Below are 19,272 nucleotides of genomic sequence, written 5' to 3'. Positions count from 1 at the left end.
TGCAGACTATTGACCTGAAGGACAAAGTGGCCAGGACACAATAGCAGAGAACACTCAGCACACAATAGGGATGCTACTGGAAGCACCAGGCCGTGAGGAACAGGGAACCTACACTGCAGAGTACTACAGGATCTCTTCTGCATAAGGCCATTACTCACAAGAACAGAAGATGTAGCTGACTTTCTTAACACATGGAGGAACAGGCACAGACTTAGACAAAATGAGAAGACAGAGGAATTTGTCCCAAATGAAAGAACAGGCCAAGGCCAGAGATATAAGCAAAACAAATGTAAGTAACATGCCTAATGGAGAATTTAAAGCAATGATCATAAGAATACTAACCAGACATAAGAAAAGAGAACATCAGTGAGACCATTAATACAGAGAATAAGAAAAACATAGCAGAGATAAAAGGCTCAATAAACAAAAGAAGAAACATGTTTGATGGAAGAAGCAGAGAACAAATAACCTAGAAGACAGAGTAATGGAAAATAATCAAGATGGACAAAAGAAAAAAAAGTATTATATGAAACAATAACGGACTTAGGGAACATAATAATCCCATCAAAAGTAATAACATTTGCATTATAGGAGTCCCAGAAGAAGAAGACAGAGAAAAGAGGCAGAGAATTTATTTGAAGAAATAATAGCTGAAAACTTCCCTAATTTGGGGAAGGGAACATACCCAGATGGAGGAGGCACAGAGAAACCCCAACAAAAACAACAAAAGCAGACCCACACAAAGACATATTATAATTAAAATGGTAAAATATAGAAATAAGTAAAAAATATTAAGAGCAGAGAGACACAAGAAGACAGTTACATACAAAAGAAACCCCATAAGGCTATGAGCTAATTTTTCAGCAGAAACTTTGCAAGCTAAAAGGAGTAGAAGGATATTTTCAAAGTACTGAATGGGAGAATCCTGTAGTCAAGAATACTCTATCCAGCAAGGCCATCACTCAGAATAAAAGAAGAGATAAAGAGTTTCTCAGACATGGGGCACCTGGGTGGCTCAGTCATTAAGCATATGCCTTCGGCTCAGGTCATGATCCCAGGATCCTGGGATCAAGCCCCACATTGGGCTCTCTGCTCAGCAGGAAGCCTGCTTCTCCTTCTCCCACTCCCCCAGCTTGTGTTCCCTCTCTCACTGTCTTTCTCTCTCAAATAAATAATCTTCAAAGAAAAAAAAGTTTCTCAAAGAAAAACTAAAGGAGTTTGTGACCATTAAACCAGCAATGCAAGAAATATTAAACAGAGGACTCTTTCAGGGGAAAGACCAAAAGTGAAAGTATGAAGATAGGAAACACAAAAACAGTAATGAATATTTTTGTAAAATAGCAGTCAAGGAACTCACAAAACAAAAGAATATAAAATATGACAAGGTACACCTAAAACATGGGAAGGAGAGTAATAAAGGATGGGTTCAAACCTAAATAACCATCAACTTAATACAGACTGCTATATGCAGAAGAGGTTATATACAAACCTAATGGTAACACAAATCAAAAACCACTAATAAATATGCAAAGAATAAAGAGAAAGAAATCCAATTGTATCAAAGAAGACACCCAGCAAACAATGAAACAGAGAAAGACAAGAAAGGATCAGAGAAAATCTTAACAACCACAAAGCAGGTATTAATATGGCAATAAATACATATATATCCAATTACACTGAATGTAAACAGACTAAACACTCTAATCAAAAGACATAGAGTGACAGAGTGGATAAAAAAACAAGACCCATCTATATGCTGCCTATAAGACACTCATTTTAGACCTAAAGAAACCTGCAGAGAGAGACAAACCAAGAAAGGAAATCTTAACTAGAGAACAAACTGATGGTTACCAGAGGGGAGGTGAGTAGGGGGATGGGTGAAAGAGGTGACAGGGATTAAGGAGTGCACTTGTCATGCTGATAACTAGGTGATTAAAATACCTTTTTTAAAAAACTAAAAGTAAATAAATAAAAGAATTTGGGGAAAAATTCTATGACTGCTTGGAATCCAGTAAGATTTCACAATATCTCCACTTCTCTTCTAACTTCAAAACATTTATTTTCACATATACTTTGTTACAATGATGATTATATTAAAATGTGTATATCCAGTAGAGATCTGACCCATATGTAATGAAATGCAGACTGACCTAGATGGGCAAATTGCCCTGAGCCAGTGTTTTCAAGTTGAATGCTAGTCACCTTTCAGTGGTAAAATTCCAACACTGCAGAATTCCCTAAATAGTATTTTAAATTTGACCTTGAGACTTTATAATATCCAAATCTTGATTTAAACTGAACTTTAGTCTCAACATATCTCGGAAGAAAGCAACAAATTTTTTTTTTTAACCTAGATAAACCTCCTTTGTAAAATGCCAGGAGGCCGGCTCCTTCTTTCCTTCTTTTGCATTTGTTCTTACAAATACTTAGAAACACACTGTTGGAAAGGAGACAGAAGTGAATAAAACTGAAACACCTGGATAAAATCCTGTCTCTACCACGAACCAGCTATAAGGACTGGCAGCAAAAAAAAAAAAAAAAAAGAAAGAAAAAGAAAAACCTCTCCCTTTCATTTTCTTCACTGTAAAATAGGGATGATAACATTTTATACAGTTGTTTTAAAGGTGGAAAATATATTAAAAATACCTTTCATAGTTCTTGGCATGGTAAAGTGCTCAATATAGAATGGCTACTGAAATGGTTTATGTCATTATTGTTATCACAGTAATTGAAGAACAACACAAACTATCCTTGAACTCCTACCATAATTCTAAAGCTAGATCCTCTTTGATAAAATGACCACACTAAATACAAAGGAAGTATCATAATCTGGTTTGTAAACCAGCTGTGACCATTCAGGTATAGACTGTAAATACACTCCAATATAATGCCTATTTCCGTATCACCACTTAATTACATATCACAGAATGCACATATAAGAATATGGGAAAAAAGAGATCATTTGAACAAACCTTTCATTTTATAGACAAGAGAAAAATCAAATGAGAAAATAAAACATTTACACTAAAGAACATTATCTAGACTGGGGTTGGCAATCTTTTTCTGTAAACAACCAGGCTTTGCTGACAACCTGTGACACATTCCTTCCTCCCTCCCTCCCTTCCTTCCCTCCTCTCTCTCTTCCTTTCTCTTTACATCTTTTAAAAATTCCTTGAGTTTTTTTTACCTCCCTTTAAAATATAAAACCCAGAAACTAATAATACACTATATGTTAATTGATTTTAAATAAAATTTTAAAATAGTTAAATACATAAATACATACATACCATTCAAAAACTGCAGTTTTCCAACCCTGATCTAGACTAATACATCATTGCATCACAAAATCATACAGGTGCAAAAGATGTGTCACTTCTGATTGTTATACGTAATCCTAAATTTATTTCCATCTTTAAATCTAAAAATGCTCTTTGTAATAACATTTACCAGCTATCTCTACGACTGGTGCTGCATTCAGGTAAAAACCACAGATTTATTACAATGTATTTCTTAAATAACATAATACTACCTGACAATTTTCAAAATGAACAGCCACAATGAGCTTTCCTCCATATAGTTTATCTTCTAAGTTTTCAAGGATTGATGGTTCATGTTCTGGTGGATATGTCTGCTTTAGCCAATCCATCCAAGACAATCCCACAAGCGACTGAATCTTTTCCTCACTGAATTTGCGCATTTTTATTCGGAATTCATTCACTTCAGGATCCTTCAGTGCATCAAATTCATGTAGACCTAAACAAATTTTTTTAAAATGTCATTTTGAGTAGCTAATAATACAAAAGAATACAAAATATATTAGACCAAATACATTGGATATGTGGTTCTTATCATGCAAACAAAACTGGGCAGGAAAATATTATGAAAGATCGAAAGACCATCCAGAAAAAATAACAAATTTCACGTACAGAAGATGAACATATAATTAAGATTTCTAAAGAAGACAAACTTGAAACCTTTGAAGAATGTAGCTGGGTACCAGTTTTACAAAGATAATCACTGAAACAGTACACACTTTAAAACCACATGTAAAATATCCAGTTTTTCTTTAAAAACCAAGTAAATCACATTTGATATATCTGAGAAAGCCTAAGAATCTGAAAACTTTTAAATTTAAAAGACTTAAAATATAAGCTATTACTTAACTTAAAACTCAGTAAATTTAAATTTTATAGATTAAACTTCCAATTCACTGTGATTTTAACAATGGTTATATCAATTAATCAAAAATCTCAAAAAATTATTTTGTTGTACTTAATTATGAACCACTTCTACCATGAAGACAACTAAATATAGCAACCTTTTCATAAACTTATCATTATCCTAATAAATAATTCTTGAAACATTTAACATGCAGAAATTTTTATACATAAACTTTTAACTGTGAGATTAGCAAACATTTTAATTTAAAGATTATTCAAACTGGCCACACCTCATGACCCAGTACAGCTTTTTCTGCCCACAGGTCCTGTCCCCATGTTTAATAAAACCACCTTTTTGCACTGAAGATGTCTCAAGAATTCTTTCTTGGCCATGGGCTCTGAATCCCAGCAACACTCCAAAACTACATCAATACTGTGCATGTATTGAGGAGACTTTTCAGTGTCAGCTCTCATTCTTTTAAACTGATGTTTAGGGGCTCCTGGGGGGCTCAATCGGTCAAGCATCCAACTCTTGGTTTTGGCTGAGGTCATGATCTCAGGGTCGTGAGATCGAGCCCCACATCTGCCTCTGCACTCAGCAAGGAGACTGCTTAAGATTCTTTCTCTCTGGGGCTCCTGGGTGGCTCAGATGGTTAAGCATCTGCCTTCGGCTTGGGTCATGATCTCCAGGTCCTGGGATTGAGCCCCACATGTCAGCTCCCAGCTCAGCAGTGGTGTCTGCTTCTCCCTCTCCCTCTGCCTTTCCCCCTGCTGATGACCGCCCTTTCTCTCACAAATGAATAAAAAATCTTAAAAAAAAAAAAAAAAAGACTTTCTCCCTCTCGCTCTACCCCTCCCCCTCAAATAAATAAAAATCTTTAATAAATAAATATTAGAATCAATTGTGGCATTAAATATAGAAAAATAAAAATGTTTAAGTTGCACAATGCAGCAAAGTTAAAATCTTGAGGGTACATTATGATTTCCTGGATAGTTTTAGATCTGAATGGAAATACATACTCTAAATCAGTTATGAAGGAAGTGTAACTTATGCAGACTAGCTGAGGCATTTTGGAGCCTCTTCCACAGCACTGTTGAAACTATTTCTACCCACAGACATAGGTATTACAGGTAAGGAAAGGAAAATGAGTACCTAATACATTTAACAAGAATCACACTCTATCTCCCTTTATCTACTAAAACTCTATCTAATCTACTTTCTAAATGTTTCTCAACTCTGTCTACTTCTCCTAGTTCCTGCAGCCATTAATTTAATCCTGGCCATCACCATCCCTCCCTTGGATTATTACATCAGTTTTTCACTAATTTCTCTATTCCCAGTCTTAATCTTTCTGATCCATTCTCCATTTTACAATCTGAATAATCTTTATAAAATGTAATCTGATCATGTTACTCCACCACTTAAATCCCTTCGATAGTTTCCCAATTGCTTTTAGGAATCAGTCTCTAATTCTTAATATGGCCTGAATGGCTCCACATACTCTGAAGCTGGCTAGCTCTCTCATCTTCCTGCTTGTCCTAGCTGTCCCTTGATGCAAACCATAACCAATTACTTTTATTCCTTGAATAGGCCATTCTTCACACATGCCATTCCCATTTGATTATCCTTCTTCCAACTCCTTCTACCTGTTCAACTAGTCATCAGCACTGAAGGCACAATTTAGTCGTGTGTCTTCTATAAGGCCAACCCTCTCTCACTCAGTTCATTTTACGTCCTTGACTTATAGCAGTTTACACACTGTATTGTAATTGTCTATTTACTGATCTCTATTTCCTACAGCACTGTGAGCTCCAAGCAGACAAAGACCGTAATTATCACCCGAGTTCACTGCTGTAGTCCCAATTAAAAACACTTGATATATACTGTTGAATTGCAATTGCTACTGCTTTGGTCATTTTTTCAATATATTATAAATAAGAAGCTTTGCTCACATAACTGTTAGAACCAACTGAAAAGTACAGATTTCTTTAATTCATCCCAGACTCACTGAATCTCAATCTCTGAGAATCTACTTTAAAAATAAATAAATAAAACTTGAATTTAGAAACCATTACAAAGATTTCTTAAAAATAGAAACTTCGCCAAAAATAAGAAATTAGGGGGGGTGCCTGGCTATGCAACTCTTAATCTCCAGGTTGTGAGGTCAAGCCCCACGGTGGATGTAGAGATTACTTAAAAAATAAACAAAACAATTAGGTCAAGTAATTTAATTTTCAACCTAGTTAATTTCTACATGTCTTCTGATAAGAAAATCTGATAGCAAACCTTAAATTTTAAGATTAAAATATTGTGTCATTTACAGTCAAATATAATTTTTTTTAAGTAGGAATCCCACCCGGCATGGAGCCCAACTCAAGGCTTGAACTCACAACCCTGAGGATCAAGACCTGAGCTGAGATCAAGAGTGAGATGTTTAACTAACTGAGCAACCAGGCGCCCCAAATATAATTTTTTCACATAAAAAAAGTACTGAGTGGGGGCACCTGGATGGTTCAGTTGGTTACCCATCTGCCTTCAGCTCAGGTCATGGTCCCCGGGTCCTGGGATTGAGCCCCATATCTGACTCCCAGCAGGGAGCCTGCTTCTTCCTCTCCCTGCCACTTCCCTTGCTTGTGTGCTCTTTCTCTCTCTCTCTCTCTCTCTCTCTGAATTAAATGAATAAATAAATAACATCTTTAAAAAAAGGTATTGAGTGAATAATTTCTTCACATTAAAGATAGTGTTAAAATCCTGCAGACTCTATATTTCCTTCACTTTAAAGTATACCACAACTTTATATAGGTTAGGTAAAAAATAGGGAGTTTTCCAATTTTTTTTTTCAGGATGTTGACAAAATTCTCTGATCAAGATTTACTAATGGGTATTTGAAGGGGTCACCTTCACTACGGAACATAATCAGAAGCCGAACAGAAGCTCTGTATATAATTATTTAGAATAAACATAAAAAATAAAATGATCAGACACATCATCATTCAGGAAAAGGTATTTTTAGACCCACTAGGGCAGTTACATTTGTAAAGGTTCTATTGTTTTCTCTGGAGAGGAGGAGGCAGCAAACTTGTTCCTGAAGTTAAATTGAAATAACTGTTTATTGTTTTACCAAGAGGCATGACCTCACCAAGTCCTGGTTGTAGTCATCACATACAAATTAGCAACTGCAAAAACTGACTTGTTAGGTACTTAAAGTGAAAATTCATTCTAAAATATTAAAACAGACTTACTCAGCTTCCTAAATGAATGTTAACACTTGAATCTGTGTATATGATCATTAACACCAGGTTTTCTAGATGCGCTGAAAATCTAAAGTACAATTTATAGTTTAGAATTTATAAACTGTTCAATTTATTTTTTTTAAGATTTTATTTATTTATTTATTTGACAGAGAGAGAGAGCAAGCACAAGCATGGAGAGCTGCAGTGGGAGAGGGAGAAGCAGGCTCCCCGCTGAGCAGGGAGTCCAATGTGGGGCTTGATCCCAGGACCCTGGGATCATGACCTGAGCCGAAGGCAGATGCTTAACCAACTAAGCCACCCAGGTGCCCCATAAACTGTTCAATTTAATATAAAACACAGCTTGCATCTTGATCATCCAAAGTGCAGGGCACACCGCATTAAAAATTTTTATATAATAAACTTTATGATACAGATGAAGTATGGTCACACTGCTTATAGAAAGAAAAATTCAATTTATATATATGTATATACATATGACCCCTGCACTGTGGCAAGGTAAGACTTTACCCTGGGTTGCCAAATAAAAAAAACAGCATGCCCAATTCTATTTGAATTTTAGATAAATAATGAATGATTTTTATCATTAAGTATATCCCATATTTGCATCTAGTATATTTTTATTTGCTAAATCTGCCAAGCTCATGTAGAGATAACAGTGGCTAATGAGCCCATATTTTTTGAAGATCACAACTAGAAGACAGTGCAGTGATCTAAGTTTTGAAAACATGGTACATCTCAAAAAGACACCTATATCCTGACAAAAGTTAGGCTCTCTCTGTGGTGCTAACCTTTTGGGTTATCAAATATTTAACAATCAGTGCGGTTCTGGTCTACTTCCTTCCATCAGCAGGGAAACATAAAAGCTATATATTTCATACACACATACAAAGCCACTTGGAAAGAACTATATCTCAATATCAGTAGATATTCTTGTTTTCAATAAGACTGTAAGTGATTGATTATTCTTTTTTACTTTTCCATATATTCTTCAATTCAAACAAAGGAGAGACTTTTTGTAATGGAGAATTTAAAATTTATCAAAAAAATCTTTGGAGTTCTAGCAAATGGAAAGGAATGCTTTCTAGTGAGGCCATTAATATGTAAGAAAATTGTGGGTGCTCCTGGATGGCTCAGTCAGTGGAGCATGTGACTCTTGATCTCAGGGTTGTGAGTTCAAGCCCCACACAGGGTGTGGAGATTACTTAAAAAAAAAATTTAAAAATTTAAAAAAGCAAAAAAAAAAGAAAGAAAAAATCTTGTATTTTAAGTAATTACAAACTATTGAAGGGGTAAAAAATTACTGCCTAAAGCAGACTAGCTATCCTCTGAAGTAATCAAACCTTTTTAAATACTAGGCTGTCTGGGTACCTGGGTGGCTCAGTCTGTTAGGTGTCTGACTCTTAATCTCAGCTCAGGTCTTGATCTCAGGGTTGTGAGTTCAAACCTAGCACTGGCAGGCCCAGCATGGACCCTACTTAAAAAAAAAGAAAAGAAAAGAGAAATACATACTAGGCTGTCATTCAGTAAATCAACAAGGTTCTGTTCTAAATACTCAGAGGGAAGAATGTAGCCCTACATTAGTTAGCCCAAATAACTATAGGTCAAGATCAAAGAATGCAATCTTACAGGACATGGTTCTTAGAGGGGATGATACTAGGTTATCTTGAAGATACTTATAATACTAAATGAAATGCTACTATATTATCTTATAAGAGTGAATTTAATCAATACAAGAGGCCAATCCAAATCCAAAAACCTCCAGTGGATTGTTTGGTTTTGTATTTAAATGTCAAGTCTCTTAAAAAATAAAATAAAAATGAAAACAACAATACAAACCTGATACTTCAAAATAAATAAACAAACGTCAAGTGTCCTCTGCAGTTAACCTCTTATAGTACTTAATTCTAGTACCTTGTCTAAAGCAGAATATTGATATACCATTGGCCCCTGTGACACCTAACATTATTATAGCAAGAGAGCCTCTACCACATTTTGTTACTCACAATTCTCCCTGGAATTAATATATCTTGACTCCCTACAAAAATACCTCTACTGGGGCGCCTGAGTGGCTCAGTCGTTAAGCGTCTGCCTTCAGCTCAGGTCATGATCCCAGGGTCCTGGGATCAAGCCCCACATTGGGCTCCCTGCTCCATGGGAAGCCTGCTTCTCCCTCTCCCACTCCCCCTACTTGTGTTCCCTCTCTCACTGTGTCTTTCTCCGTCAAATAAATAAATAAAATCTTAAAAAAAAAAAATCTCTACTTAAAGACAATTTTAGTTAAGGAGTAAAATTGTCAATAAAGTGGGTTATTTATAGAAACTTTTCATTCAGTTTAAAGTCTTGGTATAGAGAGTTGTATATAAATTGTGTGTATATCGTGGATCACTACATCAAAAACTAATGATGTATTGTATGGTGACTAATGTAATAAAATAAAATTAAAAAATAAGTAAGTTGTGTATACAGTATAGAAGCAGTTCAAAAGAAATGGAGGACGTATCTCTTAGAAAAGGGCTTCTCAAACTATCTGAGACAAAGGGACAACTTTTTTCTTTCCAATCTGCCAAAAAAACACTTTGGCAAATAAAAGTAAGTCACTAGAAAAAGACATACAAAACATATTACCATAGTGTCCCAGGGGTTATCACATTGCTACAGGAATTTATAAACATTTACTCTCAATTTTTACACTTACATTATCTCAGACTGGTTATCAATTTACAAACAAGTATTGGTCCTTGAGTCACACTCTACAAAGCAATGCCTTTGATCATACTTACTACATGTTTATACATACAACAACAAATATGTAAAGAATTCATACCAAAAAGTTTTTAAGTTACCTTTTCCTATAAGGACTCCAATTTTTGAGTCTAATTTTTCCCCTGGGTCACAACTTCTTGTCACTAATTTGAGAACTGGAAGAAAAGGTCTGACATCACAGAGTCTTCTTGTTTCATCTTCAAGTTCCTCATATACAGCAGTTTGATTCACACATGCAAACATATAGGAGTCAATTTCCATAAGGAGGTTAAACATTGGGTAATTGTGAACTTGCTTCCATAATATCTGCAGGAAAAAAAATAAGACACTTTGTGGAACAGAAAAACTTGTTCAAGTGTACAAAGATACATCTACAAGGATACTCACTGCAGCACTCTTTATAAAACTCACAAACATAGAACAAGTTAAATGTTTAGCAATAAAAAACTGGCTAAATCAATTATAAAGTATTACAAATTTGTGAAAATAAAAATACATGGTAACATGGAAAGTTGTCCAAGATATAATAAGGTTTTTTTTTAAATACAAACTTACAAGAGAATACATGTAGTATTAACCCATTTTTTTCTAAGTAATAATGTAATGCACAAAAAAATGCACTTAAATAAACAAAATTACTGAGTATCTGCCAGACTCATTAAGAGAGGACTCAAAATCAGAAAGGAAAGAGAAGTTACAACTGACACCACAGAAATACAAAAGATTTTAAGAGACTACTTTAAAAAATTATATGCCAACAAACTAGAAAACCAAAAGAAATAGATAAATTCCTGGAAACATACAATCTTTCAAGACTGAATCAGAAAGAAGCAGATACTCTGAACAGACTGATTACAATAATGAAACTGAATCAGTAATAAAAAAACTCGCAACAAAAAAAAATCTAGGGGCACGTGGGTGGCTCAGTCGGCTAAGCATCTGCCTTGGGCTTAGGTCATGATCCCAGGGTCCTGGGACTGAAGCCCCTCCAACCCCCATCAGGCGCCCTGCTCGGCAGAAGCCTGCTTCTCCCTCTCCCTCTGCCACTCCCCCTTGCTTGTGTTCTCTCTCTCTCTCTCTCTGTCAAATAAATAAATAAATAAATAAAATCTTAAAAAAATAAAAAAAGTCTAGAACCAGATGGCTGCATTGGTGAATTCCACCAAACATTCAAAAAAGAATGAATAGAATGAATATCGGGGGTGCCTGGGTCGCTCAGTTGGTTAAGTGTCTGCCTTCAGCTCAGGTCATGATCCTGGAGTCACAATATCGAGTCCCGCATCAGGCTCCCTGCTCAGCAGGGAGTCTGCTTCTCCCTCTGACCCTCCCCCCTCTCATGCTCTCTGTCTCATTCTTTCTCTCTCAAATAAATAAATAAAATCTTAAAAAAAAAAAAAAAAGAATGACTATCAGGGTGCCTGAGTGGCTCAGTCAGCATCCAACTCTTGATTTCGGCTCAGGTCATAATCTCAGGGTCGTGAGATCAAGCCCTGCTACAGGCTCCTTGCTGGGCACTGAACCTGCCTAAGACTCTCTCCCTCTGCCCCTGCCCCACTCTCCCTCTCCAGGGGAAAAAAAAAAAAAAGAATATCCTTTTCTTTTTTTTCAAAGATTTCATTTATTTATTTGATAGAGAGTGCGCACACGAGCCTGCAAGTGAGAAAAGAAGCACAGGGAGAGGGAGAGAGATGAGTGCAGGGCCCAACCTCACACCCTGGGATCATGACCTGAGCCGAAGGCAGATGCTTAACAACTGAGCCACCCAGGTGCCCCAAGAGTCAGAAACTTAACTGACTGAGCCACGCAGGCACCCTTCAATCCTTTTCAAACTTATCCAAAAAAAAGAAGAGGAAGGAATGCTTCCAAATTCATTCTACAAGGCATTACTGATACCAAAACCAGACAAAGACACTACAAAAAAAAGAAAATCACATACCGGTATGCCCAATGAACATAGGTGCAAAAAATTCAACAAAATATTAGCAATGCAAATTCAACAAGACATTAAAAGGATCATTCACCACAATCAGGTGGGAAATATTTCAGGGATGCAAAGATGGTTCATTATCCACAAATCAATCAACATGATATACTACCATTTACAAAATGAAAGATAAAAACCATCTAATTATCTCAGTAGATGCAGAAAAAGCATTTGACAAATTGTAAATTTGTTCATGATAAAAACTCTCAAAAAGGTGGAAACAGAGAAAATATACCTCAACATAATAAAGCCATATATGACAAACCCATGGCTAACATACTTATGGTGAAAAGCTGAAAGCTTTTGCTCTAAGATCAGGAACAAGACAAAAATGTCTACTCTCCATACCTTTATTCAACATATAGTACTAGAAGACCCAGTCACAGCAATCAGACAAAAAGAAAAAGCATCCAAATTGTTAAGGAAGAAGTAAAATTGTCACTATTTGCAGAAGACAGGATACTGTATATAAAAAACCCTAAAGATTCCACAAAAAAATACCCTAAAGATTCCACAAAAAAATATTAGAATAAATGAATTCCATAAAGTTGCAGAATACAAAATATATAAAAACCTATTGTTTCCATACACTAACAGAGAAATGAAAACAATGCCATTTACAAATACAAAAAAAAAAAAAACAAAACCCTAGTCTTATGTTAAGTAAAAAAGTCAGAGAAAGACAAATACTATATGATTTCACTTATATGTAGATTTAAAAAACAAAACAAAAAAAACCAGAAACTAATAAATACAAAGAATAAACTAGTGGTTGCCAGAGGGGAGGAGGATGGGGGAAAGGTGAAACAGGTGAAGGGGATTAAGAGGTCAAAATACCAGTTATAAAATAAATAAATCATAGAGATGAAAAGTACAGCAGAAAGAATACAGTCAACAATATTGGAACAACTTCATATAGTGACAGACGGTAACTACACGTATCATGGTGAACATTTCATAATGTATATAACTGTTGAATCACTAGTTTGTACACCTGAAAGTAATATAATATTATATGTCAACTCTACTTCAATTTTTTTAAAAGTGAGTATCTATGAAGATGTCCATATTTACCATTCTTATGAACATAAATAACTTCTAATTAGAAAAAAATAAAAATTCAAAGTATGTACCATTACCCCCTTACAAAATTTGTATTATTTTTCCTGCATTCTTTTCTATTCACCAGGGTTATCTTCATTAATTAACACTGCCCTGTCAGAAGAAGCAGACATATACCCAAAAAAATTGAAAGCAGAGACTCAAACAGATACCTGTACACCAATATTCATAGTAGAATTATTCACAATAACCAAAAGACTGATACAACCAAAATATCTATCAAGAGATGAACAATAGACAAAATGGAGTATATCCTAACAATGGAATATTACTAAGTCTTCAAAAGGAATGAAATTTGGATTCATATTACAATATGGATGACCTTTAAAATATTACGGTAGGTAAAGTAAGTCAGACACAAAAGGACAACTATTGTTTGATTCCACTTTTATAAGGTAGCTGGAATAGACAAATTCCTAGAGACAGAAACTAGAATAGTGACTACCACAGGGACTTGGAGAAGAAAGTTTATTATTTAATGAGAACAGAATTTGTGTTTCTGTATAGGGCTGATGGTTGGGCAATACTGTGAAAGTATTTAATACCACAGAATTATGCACCTAAAAAATTATTCTTATGGTAAACTTCACGTTGTGTATGTTTTACAATTAAAAGAATGGAGGGCATGAATGGTTAATCCAGCTTCAGGTACAGCCACAGACATCCATTCTTGTCACTGGTGACTATAAAAATAAGTACTCTCTGACCTTGGGATACCTAAAATAATTTTCTATTTTTTTTTTTTTCTACTTCAGGGATCATGCAGTTTTAGAATTCTCATGTGTCCCGGAAGAAGAAGCTTGGAAAAGAGTTAAGAGGCTGTCCAAAGTCAAGAAATTTAAAATGGCTTGTCATAAATACTTTTTCTTAAAAATATCATATCCCCTGATTTTCATATTGGGTTCAGCTATTTGGAAAACATTAAAGAGAAAGTTTAGCAAAATAATTTCATTTACATTTCATAGTACTCACAAATCAATACCACTCACCAATTCATGTGAAAAAATAATCCAACAAAACAGGCAAGTCTTATTATGTAAAAGTAGTTGCTTCCAAACTGATAGTTACTAGAAGGGAGGTGGTTGGGGGAAATGGGTGAAATAGGTGATGGGGATTAAGGAGTGCACAGTGCACTCGTAGTGATGAGCACAGGGTGTTGTATGCAACTGCTGAATCACTATATTGTACACCTGAAACTAATATTACACTGTGCATTAACTAACTGGAATTTAAATTAAAACTTAAAAAAAAAAAATGTGCTTCCAAAGGAGGGCATGTTATTCACTACTGGGGGGAAAGCTCTTCTTTCACATAATCACCATGAAAAGTAGTAGGGGTATGGAGGGAAGAAGAGGAAGGAAAAGGAGCCAAGAGAAAACCAACCAAAAATCACATACTTTTCCTAAGTATGACAAGTTCAAGATAGTATTTAAAAAGATTTTAACTCAGAACTTTGACAATGTCAAATTCCTTTAAACCACCTGAATGAACATTTCAAACTAACATAATTTTTAATTTCAGGTATCACATATGGATTAAAAGTGAGAGTGAGAATTACCTTTTATACATCTACAAAAGACAAAGCATATATCAAAATCTTTAAAATATAGGGACCTAAAGGTTCATTTTCCCTCAAATTGACTGTATGACTTACATTAATAAAATTTTCTGTAATACAATAACATCTTCCCCTAAGTGATACAGTAAGTAAGCTACATTTATAAAAATTCCACCTATTAACATACCTGTTTAATATAGGAAATGGTAGCTTCCCGAGGAACCTCCAACTGAATATAAATCCCAGTGGGCAAAAGGAAATCCACAGGTATGGAGCCATCAGATGCTAACTGTGAATCCACTGCCCAGATGTCAAGGATGTCTGCCATAGCAGGAGGCATTATGAAACTGAAGCACATTCATAACCATGGGGCCCTAGAAATTATTAAGTAAAACTCAGTGAAACAGAAAATTAGCCAAATCTTATACTAAAATATGATAAAGCCCACCAATCCATAATTAGTCTTTGGATTTCAATATAGCCAATAATAAGGTGGCTAATTAAAGATTAAGCCACCAGAAATAAATTACTTAAAAACACTTATCATTACATGCATTTTATATATATATATATATATACAAATACACAGACAGCACTAACTCAAATTCAACAGAAGTATATCACATGTGAAAAATGAAAGATTTAAAGATTAGAGGTTTCTAAGAAATTCAGTAAACAACCGCTCAAGTGATTGTTTACAGATTTTACTTAAATAAAAAAATAATAAAATAATAAAATAAAATAATATTGGCTTCTTTGGCTGAGTTCTTCTCTGCAAACTCCAATGAAAACAGCAGTCAAGAGGGCCTTCTTTCAAACATAATTTTCTATCTGGGCGCCTGGGTGACTCAGTTGGTTGAGCATCTATCCAACTCTTGATTTCTGCTCAGATCATGATCTCGGGGTCATCAGATCAAGCCCTCTGTCAGGCTCCATGCTCAGCGAGGAGTCTGCTTGAGCTTCTCTCCCTCTCCCTCTAACCCCTCCCCACTCCATATGTGCACTCTCACTCTCTAAATCTTTTTTTTTTTTTTAATTTATCAATCTCAGGTGCCTGGGTAGCTCAGTCGTTAAGCATCTGCCTTCGGCTCAGGTCATGATCCGGGGGTCCTGGGATTGAGCCCCGCATCGGGCTCCCTGCTCTGCGGGAAGCCTGCTTCTCCATCTCCCACTCCCCCTGCTTATGTTCCCTCTCTTGCTTTCTGTCAAATAAATAAAATCTTAAAAAAAAAATTTATCAATCTCATGTACAAAATGTCATGAACTTATAGTCTCATGACCCACCACCTGAGAATTAAAAACACCAAATCCCTCAACCCAGCTGGCAAGGGCCTTTGTGCTATGTTTCTGTCCTAATTTCCTTTACTTGTCCTATTACTGCATTGCCTAGGCCTTTGTACCACAAAGAACTATGTTCATACAAATGTTGACACTCCTGGAATCAAACCCCTATTCCAAAAAATGTACCCCTCAACTGCTCCTTGAAGACTTCCTTGAGAGCTTCCTTCAAGAAAGCACAACAATAACAGTGGGAAGAACATGGGCACTGAAGTTAATTAAGCCAAGATTTAAATCCCATTTACTGAAAGAATGAAAGTATCACATCAAAAGAGACAAAAGTCAACCTGAAGCATTTCTGAGCATCAAAAATACTCATGACATCCATGGACTGAAACATATCAAATATATACAAATGAGTGACTTAAAAACAATAAAAAGAAACAAATAAATTGTTTACTGATCACCACTGGAGATTGCTAAGACCAACTCACTATTTTGAAAATTGAGAAAGAATGGGGAAGTAAATCAAACATGTTTTGACCAGCTTATACCAAATATTGCAGGGTAACCAAATGAATGATGAGGGTAAGGTTTTTTTTTCTTGATTTTTAGAACAATTTTAGTTCATAAACATAAAAAGAATGATAAAATTAGAAAACCACCATTGTGCAACCTCTAATGAAACAATGAATCTAGGCAATAATGCATAATTAATGGATGCTAAAAAAATTTGCAAAATAAAGTGAAAGGATGATGAGGAACTTTATAATGAACATTATCAGGTTGACACTATCTAAATCCTGTGAATAATCCAGAAAGATGCCTCCTCCTGTAATGCAAACAGAAGTACTAACCACACCTATAGGATATGGTTGATTTTAAAAAACAAAAAACCTGAATTTAATCAAGACTCTAGATCTGACTTATTTATCAGTTTACAATAGGAAAATAGAGAAAGGGATTAAAGACTTCAAGGAAGCATCAGTCAAGTTTCCAATGAATCATCAATAAAAAAAGTAATCAACGACAATAAAGCTAATCGACAACAAGAAGAGAAAGAAAGAGAATGGTGCAAGGACTGTTAACAAACACTCAGGAGGGGCACCTGGGTGACTTAGTTGGTTAAACGTAGTATTCCTGATTTCAGACCAGGTCATGATCTCACAGTTCTAAGATCAAGCCCTGCCTCAGTTCTGTGCTGGGGGTGGAATAACCCTATCTAACATTACTTCACCAAATCAGCTATAAAAACCTATCTTTAAAACAAACTGGGAGGGGTGCCTGGATGGCTCAGTCGTTAAACATCTGCCATCAACTTGGGTCATGATCCCAGAGTCCTAGGATCGAGCCCCAGGTCCGGCTCCCTGCTCAGCAGGAAGCCTGCTTCTCCCTCTCCCACTCCCCCTGCTTGTGTTCCTTCTCTCGCTTTGTCTCTGTCAAATAAATAAATAATCTTTAAAAAAATAAAATAAAATAAAACAAACTGGGAAATTTAAATATGAATTAGATGATTTTAAGGAAATACTGTTACATTTGTGAGGTATAATAATGGTCTGCTGGTGGGGCGCCTGGCTGGCTCAGTTAATGGAGAATGTGACTCTTGATCGTGGGGTTGAGTTCAAGCTCCACATTCGGTGTACAGATTACTTAACAATGGGATCTCAATAGATAAAAAAACAGATCTATCTATATGCTGCCTACAAGAGACTCATTTTTTAAAGACACCTGCAAATTGAAAGTGAGGAGATGGAGAACCACCTATCATGTTAATGGATGTCAAAAGAAAGCTGGAGAGAGAGCTCAGGCAGGGAGAGCAGCAGGGAGAGGATGAGAGGGAAAGAGCAGAGGAAGAGGGAGAAGCAGACACCCTGCTAGGCAGGGAGCCGGACACAGCGCTGGATCCCAGGATCCTGAGACCATGGGCTAAGCCGAAGGCAGATACTTAACCAATTGAGCCACCCAAGTGCCCTGAAACTGGTCCACTTTTTTAAACCATACACAAAAATAAATTCAAAATGGATAAAAGACTTTAGTGTGAGACAGGAAACCATCAAAATCCTAGAGGAGAACACAGGCAGCAACCTCTCTGACCTTGGCTGTACCAACTTCTTATTAGACACATCACCACAGGCAAGGGGAACAAAAGCAAAAAAGAACTATTAGGACTTCATCAAGATAAAAAGCTTCTGCAGAGTGAAGGAAACAATCAACAAAACTAAAAGGCAGCTAAAGAATGGGAGAAGATATTTGCAAATGACATTGATAAAGGGTTAGTATCCAAAATCTACTAAGAACTTACCAAACTCAACACCCAGAAAACAAATAACCCAGTTAAGAAATGGGCAGAAGACATGAAGACATTTTTCCAAAGAAGACATCCAGATGGCTAACAGATACACGAAAAGATGCTCAACATCACTCAACATCAAGGAAATACAAATCCAAGCCACAATGAGATACCATCTCACACCTGTCAGGATGGCTAAAATTAACAACACAGGAAACAACAGGTGTTGACAAGGATAAGGGAAACTGCACTCCCTGAACATTCCAGCCTTTACTGATTCCTCTCCTAACTCTTACACCTCTTACCATCTGGACCCATTACACTGACACTTATACAGGCCCTGAATCTTTCCCATGTGCCCGTCTTGTTTCTGTAGGCAGGACAGTGCACTGATGAAAGACTGTGGTCTCAGAATCCAACAGCTTACTTGTGAGAGCTGGTTTTCCATCCCTCACTGGCTGAAAGATCTTGAGTAAATCACGTATCTTCTCCCTAAAGTTCCCTTATCTGTGAAATGATGAAATCAACAGTAACTACCTTAGAGCACATAGTTATAAAAATTGAAGAACGCCTGGAATTTAGTAATCCAATATAAATATTTGCTTATTTTTTATTTTTATTCAAAAGCCATAAGTTCTTTTGAGCTATGAGTTATATATTTTCAACTACTTTCATTTCCCCAAAAGTGATTAGCACATAGTAGCCATTTAATAATTGTTTAATGAATTTAAGAAAAACATTATTATCCCTACTCCTACAATTAAAAAAGAAAATCACAGGATAATAAGAAAATCTAAAACAGCTAATGATGAGTTCTTACTCTGTGCCAGCATTCTAGTAACTTCTTTACGTGCATTTCTGT

General features: G+C 35.8%; 1 protein-coding gene across 7 annotated transcripts in view; it reads right to left on the bottom strand.

Annotated features, from left to right (window-relative positions):
- Positions 1-19,272, bottom strand: part of PIK3CB (phosphatidylinositol-4,5-bisphosphate 3-kinase catalytic subunit beta) — a 199,898-nt gene that overhangs the window by 102,327 nt on the left and 78,299 nt on the right. For all 7 annotated transcript variants that reach the window (XM_073899405.1, XM_073899403.1, XM_025881567.2 and 4 more), the window contains 3 exons: positions 15,030-15,216; positions 10,259-10,484; positions 3,530-3,753 (listed from right to left, as the gene is read on the bottom strand). In XM_073899405.1, coding sequence (XP_073755506.1) covers positions 3,530-3,753; positions 10,259-10,484; positions 15,030-15,200 — 621 coding nt within the window. In that variant the 5' untranslated portion in view covers positions 15,201-15,216. The remainder of the gene's footprint in view (positions 1-3,529; positions 3,754-10,258; positions 10,485-15,029; positions 15,217-19,272) is intronic.

This window comes from Callorhinus ursinus, unplaced genomic scaffold, assembly GCF_003265705.2.
Source record: "Callorhinus ursinus isolate GAN/ISIS: 27379988/994484 unplaced genomic scaffold, GSC_fseal_2.0 scaffold1, whole genome shotgun sequence".
In the NCBI taxonomy this organism is placed as follows: Eukaryota; Metazoa; Chordata; class Mammalia; order Carnivora; family Otariidae; genus Callorhinus; species Callorhinus ursinus.
Note: the sequence above shows the minus strand (reverse complement) of the source record. Positions and strands in the feature narration are given on the sequence as shown.